At 39.3% G+C, this 10,423-nt stretch overlaps 1 protein-coding gene across 1 annotated transcript in view; it reads right to left on the reverse strand.

Annotated features, from left to right (window-relative positions):
- Window positions 1-10,423, reverse strand: part of ADA (adenosine deaminase) — a 244,422-nt gene that overhangs the window by 35,593 nt on the left and 198,406 nt on the right. The window contains exon 7 of the mRNA XM_053719921.1: window positions 7,589-7,660. Within this exon, the coding sequence (XP_053575896.1) occupies window positions 7,589-7,660 (72 nt within the window). The remainder of the gene's footprint in view (window positions 1-7,588; window positions 7,661-10,423) is intronic.

Genomic DNA, 10,423 nt, shown 5'->3' on the forward strand with positions numbered 1-10,423 from the left:
TTGGTTGTTACTAACACACACATAGTACCCCCTTGGCTGTTACTAACACACATATAGTACCCCCTTGGTTGTTACTAACACACACATAGTACCCCCTTGGCTGTTACTAACACACATATAGTACCCCCTTGGTTGTTACTAACACACATATAGTACCCCCTTGGTTGTTACTAACACACATATAGTACCCCCTTGGCTGTTACTAACATACATATAGTGCCCCCTTGGCTGTTACTAACACACATATAGTACCCCCTTGGCTGTTACTAACACACATATAGTACCCCCTTGGCTGTTACTAACACACATATAGTACCCCCTTGGCTGTTACTAACACACAAATAGTACCCCCTTGGTTGTTACTAACACACATATAGTACCCCCTTGGTTGTTACTAACACACACATAGTACCCCCTTGGTTGTTACTAACACACACATAGTACCCCCTTGGCTGTTACTAACACACATATAGTACCACCTTGGCTGTTACTAACAAACATATAGTGCCCCCTTGGTTGTTACTAACACAGATATAGTGCCCCCTTGGCTGTTACTAACACACATATAATACCCCCTTGGCTGTTACTAACACACATATAGTTCCCACTTGGCTTTTACTAACACACATATAGTGCCCCCTTGGCTGTTACTAACACACATATAGTGCCCCCTTGGCTGTTACTAACACACATTACCCCCTTGGTTGTTACTAACACACATATAGTACCCCCTTGGTTGTTACTAACACACATATAGTACCCCCTTGGCTATTACTAACACACATATAGTACCCCCTTGGCTGTTACTAACACACATATAGTACCCCCTTGGCTTTTACTAACACACATATAGTGCCCCCTTGGCTGTTACTAACATACATATAGTGCCCCCTTGGCTGTTACTAACACACATATAGTACCCCCTTGGCTGTTACTAACACACATATAGTACCCACTTGGCTGTTACTAACACACACATAGTACCCCCTTGGTTGTTACTAACACACATATAGTACCCCCTTGGTTGTTACTAACACACACATAGTACCCCCTTGGTTGTTACTAACACACATATAGTACCACCTTGGCTGTTACTAACAAACATATAGTGTCCCCTTGGTTGTTACTAACACACATATAGTGCCCCCTTGGCTGTTACTAACACACATATAGTACCCCCTTGGCTGTTACTAACACACATATAGTACCCCCTTGGTTGTTACTAACAAACATATAGTGCCCCCTTGGCTGTTACTAACACACATTACCCCCTTGGTTGTTACTAACACACATATAGTACCCCCTTGGTTGTTACTAACACACATATAGTACCCCCTTGGCTATTACTAACACACATATAGTACCCCCTTGGCTGTTACTAACACACATATAGTACCCCCTTGGCTTTTACTAACACACATATAGTGCCCCCTTGGCTGTTACTAACATACATATAGTGCCCCCTTGGCTGTTACTAACACACATTACCCCCTTGGTTGTTACTAACACACATATAGTACCCCCTTGGTTGTTACTAACACACATATAGTACCCCCTTGGCTGTTACTAACACACATATAGTACCCCCTTGGCTGTTACTAACACACATATAGTACCCCCTTGGCTTTTACTAACACACATATAGTGCCCCCTTGGCTGTTACTAACATACATATAGTGCCCCCTTGGCTGTTACTAACACACATATAGTACCCCCTTGGCTGTTACTAACACACATATAGTACCCCCTTGGCTGTTACTAACACACATATAGTACCCCCTTGGCTGTTACTAACACACACATAGTACCCCCTTGGTTGTTACTAACACACATATAGTACCTCCTTGGTTGTTACTAACACACACATAGTACCCCCTTGGCTGTTACTAACACACATATAGTACCACCTTGGCTGTTACTAACAAACATATAGTGTCCCCTTGGTTGTTACTAACACACATATAGTGCCCCCTTGGCTGTTACTAACACACATATAGTACCCCCTTGGCTGTTACTAACACACATATAGTACCCCCTTGGTTGTTACTAACAAACATATAGTGCCCCCTTGGCTGTTACTAACACACATTACCCCCTTGGTTGTTACTAACACACATATAGTACCCCCTTGGTTGTTACTAACACACATATAGTACCCCCTTGGCTATTACTAACACACATATAGTACCCCCTTGGCTGTTACTAACACACATATAGTACCCCCTTGGCTTTTACTAACACACATATAGTGCCCCCTTGGCTGTTACTAACATACATATAGTGCCCCCTTGGCTGTTACTAACACACATATAGTACCCCCTTGGCTGTTACTAACATACATATAGTGCCCCCTTGGCTGTTACTAACACACATATAGTACCCCCTTGGCTGTTACTAAAACACATATAGTACCCCCTTGGTTGTTACTAACAAACATATAGTGCCCCCTTGGCTGTTAGTAACACACATATAGTGCCCCCTTGGCTGTTACTAACACACATATAGTACCATTTTGGCTGTAGAGCACTGTTTGACCCATTTGTTACAGTAATGCATAGAGTAGTAATAAGTTCCTTTGTAGTAATATCACAGAACAGCTGTTTAACTTATAGACATATAGTAATGATTTAACCCATTTGTGCTTGTAACACATAATGCAGTTTAACCCAGTTGTGCCAGTAAAAATATATAAAAATATAGAGCAATATTTTGTGCAATTAACACATATAAACCTTTTGAATGGTGAAACATAAAGCAGTTATTTAACCCCTTTGTGGCAAGAATGGGTTAACCAGTTTACCCTTACGGTTGCATTTCACCTTTACAACATGTTCAAGTTTGACTACACTCGAAAATAGTAGTGAGCCCAACATTGCACAGCTAAATTCTTTGCACACAGTGCTCAAGAGGGAGCATTGGTTGCAGTTATCTAGCATCGTTTTTGACTTATTGCCACTTTTAGAGAAATCAGACTTCACTGATTGCTTCAATACGAGCAAAGGACAGAATGCACATCCCTAGAAAATACGAATGGGACTTGGGAATTATTATTTTGGATGATTTGAAATTTGGTAAACAATGCAGTATTGCAGTGTGTAAGGTCGGTGAAATGCTTGTTTTATAAGTAGATGTATTTGCAACATAAATAGTAAGGTTTGTATGCCATTTAACAGATCACTACTTAGGCATTATTTTGAGTTTTGTGTGCAGTTCTGAAGGCCTTATCACCAGAAGGATATACATAAACTGGAATCTGTTCAGAGAGGGGCTACTAAAATGGTACAAAAAACTATAAAACTTACAAAAAAAAGGTGAGGGCCCTGTGCCTGGCCCTAGAGTAGGGGCCCTGTGTCTGGATGGGGGGGCCCTGGCAGGGGCATTGCAGAAGGGTGGTGGGTGAGGGAGGAGCATAGGATGTGGGGAAGGGCATAGGGGGTGGGTGGGGAGGCTTAAGTGGGCTCTTCCCTAATTTTTACCCGTGTGCCCTGGTTAGTAGCAGTCCGACACTTTTTGTGGGAGCACATTTTTATAGCAAATTTGGTTCATTCGTGGAATAAACTTCAATTAGAGGTGGTAAAGATGAAGACTGTATTGGATATGCATTAGGCTGTCTTACAAACTAATCAAGTTTACAGTTTATATAGTGGGCTTATGGCTCTTATCTGTCATCAAAATGTATATTTCTATGTGCAGAAACTGTTATCAGTGCCATTTTGCGATGTGCAGGGAAATGTCTGAACTGATGTGTGCGTAACCAGAGCAAAGTTTTATATATCTCCTCTCTATAAATAATGAAGGCACTTTGTCTTATCTGTTTATAAATTCTGTTAGCTTTGCTACTAAAGACCTGTCTTCTTCTCCGCCTACTACTGTTTCAGTACCTGTCTCCTCTCCTCTTGCTGTATACTATTAGTATCCTGAGTCCTGGCTTGATTCCTGGATTTAGCTTTGTGTATTTACCCTGACTACTACAGATTGCCTTCTGACCTTGACTTGGCTCCCTGACTACGCTCCTGCATTACTCTCTGGTGGCTGTGAATAATATTTCTGTTGCTGACTTTGGCTTGGCTCCTGACTTTGCTCCTGCACTACTCTCTAGCTATTGTCAATACTGATCCAGTTCCTTATCTTGCCCTGGCTCCTGATTTTATGTTGCTCCTGTGCCGTCATTTAATTAAGTCTGTATTATCCCAGATTCTCCAAAATGGTGGTCTAAGCAAGAGCTATTCTTCAAACATTGGTTACAGATTCTCAAAAAGAGTTAAAGGGACAGTCAACAAAATAATTTTTATTGTTTAAAAAGATAGATAATCCCTTTATTACCCATTCCGCAGTTTTGCATAACCAACACAGTTATATTAATATACTTTTAACCTCTGTGATTACCTTGTATCTAAGCCTCTGCAAAATGCCCCCTATTTTCAGTTCTTTTAACAGACTTGCATTTTAGCCAATCAGTGCTTACTCATAGGTAACTTCACGTGTGTGACCTCAATGTTATCTATATGACACACATGAACTAACGCCCTCTAGTGATGAACAACTGTCAAAATGCATTCACATAAGAGGCGGCCTTCAAGGTCTAAGAAATTAGCATATGAGCCTCCTAGGTTTAGCTTTCAACTAAGAATACCAAGAGAACAAGGCAAAATTGGTGATAAAAGGAAATTGGAAAGCTGTTTAAAATGACATGCCCTATTTGAATCATGAAAGTTTATTTTGGATTTGACTGTCCCTTTAAGTCTTACATTTAGCACACCACTTAGCTTTTAGCAACAAGAGCAGGGTAATAATTAGTAAATTATTAGACTATAAATGTGCTTATATGCCACATAAGGTGACCTCTTACATTTGAGGAGTATAGTTAAGAAGCATCTTTGGTACAGTAATATAAAGCAGTAAGTGAGAGGGGGGATGAGAGAAATTGTTTGTTCCTAAGCTGTCACCTTTACAACAGAGCCATGTATATTCTGCACAATAAGAGTCTTGACTGAGTTAAAAAAAATGGAAAATAAATGGGATCTAAAAATAAATATTACCAAGAGCAAAATTGTGCATATAGGTTGCAAAAATGCAGAGGCCAGTTACAGTCAATGGTACATTACTGTATGTATGGGGTACTTGTAAAGTGTGGCTAATCACCCGTAAGGGTCTCAAGACGCTGCTCATTTTATCGATCTCAGAAGGATGAAAGGCTGAGTGGACCTTGCCGGGGATCGAACGTGCAACCCTTGGGTTGCTACAGAGCTTAGCCACAGTGCCTTAGCATTACTGACTGCAACTAAAGAGGAACGGGACTTGGGAATTATTTCAGATTATTTAAAATTTGGTAAAAGATAAAGCAGTGCAGCTTGTAAGGCCAGTCAAATACTTTGTTACATTGGGAGAGTTATTAGTAGCAGAAATAGCAAGGTTCTTATGCCACTTTACAGATCATTAGTTAGTCCTCATCTAAAACATTGTGTACAGTTCTAGAGACCATAGGGCCGATTTAAGAAAGTGCGAGCGGACATGATACGATGTAGAATATCATGTCCACCGCACAACGATAAATGCTGACAGCATACACTGTCGGCATTTATCATTGCACAAGCAGTTCTTGTGAACTGCTTGTGCAATGCCGCCCCCGTGCGGGTGTCAATCAGCCTGATAGTATAGGATCGGGCAGATTGATGTCCGCAGCCTCAGAGCAGGCAGACCAGTTATGGAGCAGCGGTCCATAGACAACTGCTGTTTCCGGCGAGCCTGAAGACTCGCGCGGAAACAGTGGCAACAAGCTCCATTCAGAGCTTGATAATTTGGTCCCCATATCTCCAGAAGGATATATATATATATATATATATACTAGAAAATGTCCAAAGGAGGGCTACTAAAATGGTGCATGGTAAAAGATATAAAACCCAAAGAAAGACTCTATGGGACATATGTATCAAGCTCCGTATGGAGCTTGATGCCCCGTGTTTCTGGCGATTCATCAGACTCGCCAGAAACAGCAGTTATAAAGCAGCGTTCACAAAGACCGCTGCTCCATAACCTGTTCGCCTACTCTGAGCAGCTGGACAGACATCGCAGGAAATCAACCCGATCGAGTACGATCGAGTTGATTGACACCCCCCTGCTGGCAGCCCATTGGCCGTGAGTCTGCAGGGGGCGGTGTTGCACCAGCAACTCTTGTGAGCTGCTGGTGCAATGCTGAATATGGCGAGCGTATTGCTCGCCGTATTCAGCAAGGTCTGGCGGACCTGATCCGCAGTGTCGGATCAGGTCCGCCAGACCTTGATAACTATAGGCCTATCTATCTATAGAGACTTAATAGACTGGAAGCTGAAAGCATTTTCCACTAAAAACGAAATACCAAAACAAGGGGTCACAATCTTAAAGGGATATTAAGCAATATGAGATTGTAATATAAAATGTTAAGTCATGTGTTGTTAAAAACTTTGTAATATAATTTAATTGTTTATTTTGTCCCCTTTTCCTGTAATTTTTTTCTGAAAATTGTTGTTTTTTTTAAAAATTTCACTAAGTATCTATAAAGTAATGGACACCGCCATGTCTAAACTTAATATATATACAAATTGTCACCAGCACCATATCTCTTAAAAGATTCATTCTTTATTGAAGACACATAAAAACGAGCAACGTTTCAGGGATTAACCCCTTAGTCAAGCTGTATCGTTTGGAGGGGATAGCAGTACACTCCAGTCACTCGTACACTGCACAGTGGTTCTGACCCTAATTCTTGGATTACATGTCTAAACTTAAGTTTTAACCTTATCTCACTAATCTGCTGCAAACAATTAGGAACAGATATAAAACAGACAATAACATAGACTATACAAATAAGGTTATTTATCTTTCCCTAATTGTTCTCCACAGAAGACAGAAAAAAATAGAAAACTAGTTCAACACGACAGCACTCATTACTTTATAGAATCTAGAGTACTTTATAAAAACTAAACTTTTACACTTATATCATAAATATTTACAACTAATATAATGGTAAAAATAAATCTACATTTTATTCTAAGGCTAATCATTATATCTAGTATATATTTACTGTTTAATATCCCTTTACGTTAAAGTTTAGCAGGTTCAGGAGAAATGTGAGGAAGTAGTTTTTTTTTGGATTCATGGAATAAACTTACAATAAAGGTGGTAAAGACAATGGCTGTAAAATAATTTAAAAATGCCTGGGACACAAATAAGGCTATCCTAAGAAATAAGTGAATTAACACTGATTCAGCTCCTAGATATTCATTTGGTAATTTGTGGTCATGAACATATGGCCTGGGCAGTAGAACACTTATACATGGAAAAAAGAAGATAACATTTTTTTTTAACCAATGAGAGAGGGCAAAGCAGAACTCATGATGAAAAAGGCTGTGACTATGGAGGTGTCAGTATTCTGCTACTTTGGCCTATTCTCATACTTCCATGTTGACAGAAGCCAGATAGCTTTTGTGTATGGCTACGGGCCCTGAGCTGCCACATATAGTGTAAGGTTACACAGGTTAAATATTATTTTACAGCAGAACTAAATAAATTGTGTCTACTGAAGCTTCCGTAGCAGTGTGCAATCTCTTACCTCTTTGACTACACTAGCAGGTCCTACTTCTCCAGCGTGAACGGTCCTGTGTATTCCACACCTTACAGCTTCCTACAATAAAGCACAACAATGAACTGATGGTGATCCACAGAAATAATCTGAGAAATTAATAGCTGCCTGGAGGCAGATTTGTATTATAAGAGAAAACACTGAAAAACACAAAAACAAAATGATGATTCTATTGAGATGTAAAGGGTCATGGAATGTATTATAACATATTTTTTGTACTTAAAAAGGATGCATTACATTAGCAAGTAGATCCGTAATTATATTTTCAAAGTTGATGCATTGAAATAAAAAATATCATGTAATATTTACTATTAAAGGGATATTAAACTGCTAGGTACAACTACAGTAACATACTTACTACTCACCATGCTATTTTTATTCTCTTCTACCTGCAGCTCTCTTTAAAGCCGTTCTTTTATTTTAATCCATTACAGACGCCAGTTAGTAAAGCTCTGCATTTTATACTGGGTGCCGCCATCTTGTAGCGAGTGTATTGTTACATCCTGTGGCAAGAAGCTTTTACAGATCAGTAACATAGTTGGCTTTTTGATAGCTGCACCTTGCACTGAGCTTGCATAATAGAAAGCAGAAGAGTTACATTTTTTCAGACAATATCACTGGTCTGTCATTGTGCCCCACTGCCATCTCAGGGTACTAGAATATTTAAATTCAAAGATGGTGGTGCTCAGTGTGAAGATTCAAAACTTCACTAATCAGCAGTTTTGAAGGGTTAAAATAAAAGAATAGCTTTGAAGAGAGCTGTGTGCACAGGAGGAAAAACAATAGCATGTTGAGAAGCAACCATTTCACTGTACTTGTACCCAGCAGTTTAATGTCCATTTAAGATCACCCAACAAATCAGTGCTTGGTTCATTTTGGGGACTTGACAAAACAACTGTGCCACAGTAGATATGTAGTAGTAGATATTTACTGAACTTAATTTTTAGTGACAACATGTGTGTCTCTCCTCAGTTCAGCATAGTTACTTTGTAGTCTTTTGTTTACAATATATATATATATATATATATATATATATATATATATCAGAGCTGTATAACTTAAAGGGAAATAAAGGAGCAATAATGTTCTAAGGTGCAAGAGCATTTTATTATTGTACATACAGAAAGAGGAGTGCTCTACCAGTAATGAACAACAGCTCTGTAGCTTGTTCAATTGTGAGTTACCACCTGTGAGCAGCCTCCTTTTAGCCCAATTGTGCTTTTCACAAATTAGAACTTTCCCAAAGTATATCAGTCTGATCCCGCCTAACAAGGTCAGTCCAGCCCCAAAATACCAGGCAATGCTCCTATGAACAAGGAACATGAACCTCAGACTATTGTTTTGGACTTCTTTGGGCTGATCCTAAGATGAACATAACCAGTGATTGTCTGATATGCATTTATAAAGACCCTGATTGTCTCAGCTGCCTTGTTCAGCTCCAGACCAATACTGCACTGCCAGACCACATCTGACTTTAAATAGACATGGTTAATTTTATAAATCTCCACCAAATGCCCCCAAAATCAAGTGTAATAAACTTTATTAAAAAATAAAGATAGTAGCATCTTTATTTTTTAATAAAGTAACTGCACTTAGCAGTTTTTAGGGGCTAATGTTGGCTGTAGGGTGTTAGAAATAAAATTGTACTGAAAAGTGCCTTTACATTGTATTCTATGGGACCTGTGTGTTTCTGGAAAATATATATGTATATGCTTATATACTGCGCTAGTTCTCATGCCGTGTATATATGTAAATGCTTATATATATAAGAATGAGGCTCCCATTGGAGCCTATGGAAGTCCGATCTCATAAGCGTTCGCATTGCGGCTAACTTGTAATACAAGCGCACATTTGCATGTGCTGGTATTACTCAGTGAAGCGCAAATATTGCTTTTGCAAAGGCGGTATTTTGCGCTCCACTTGTAATCTAGCCTATAGTCTTTCTATAGTTAAAATAATCTAGGAAAGCCATATGATCTGTAATGTTATTTAATCACAAAATTTATGCATAGTAAATACTGCACTGGGAACAGTGCAAGTGTGTTCAGGTTTGAGCAACCATAATATGTCAATAATTAAGAACCTCGATGCAAAACATCTATTCTATTTATTTGATTGTCTGGGGTTGCTGTGTTCCTTGTTCAGAGAGGAATTGCCTCTGACCATAATAGGCGGGATTAGAATGATATACTACAGGAAAGTTCTACTCTGTGAAAAGCATTACTGGGCTAAAAAGATGCTGCATCTAGGTGGTAAATTGCTACAGAACAGGCTAACAATGGTATTGAGCTGGTTGTTCGTTCCTGTGAGTGCGCTTATCTCTGTAAGTATATATATTGGTATTTTGATACTATATATATATATATATATATATATATATGTATATAAACATATATATATTTAGATATATACAGATATATATAGGAATAACTGTTTAAAAATACTTTCCTTCTTAATACTTCCCTTCTTAATATGAGGAGAGTCCACGGCATCATTCCTTACTGTTAGGAAATATTGATTGAACCTGGCCACCAGGTGGAGGCAAAGACACCCCAGCCAAAGGCTTAAATACCTCTCCCACTTCCCTCATTTCCCAGTCATTCTTTGCCTTTCGTCACAGGAGGTGGGCAGAGAAGTGTCAGAAGATTTGGAGTAGTTCCTTATGAAGGGTATCTACCCTTCGAAATGGGACTGGAGTTTTAAGTAGTCTTGTCAGCCTCTCCGTGAGAGCATTGACGAATGTTAGTCTGGAGATGCAGGGAGAGTCTTTCTGCGAACCCATCCAGACTTGTATTAACAGCTCCT

The sequence above is a fragment of the Bombina bombina genome, chromosome 1, assembly GCF_027579735.1.
Source record: "Bombina bombina isolate aBomBom1 chromosome 1, aBomBom1.pri, whole genome shotgun sequence".
NCBI classification, from domain to species: Eukaryota; Metazoa; Chordata; class Amphibia; order Anura; family Bombinatoridae; genus Bombina; species Bombina bombina.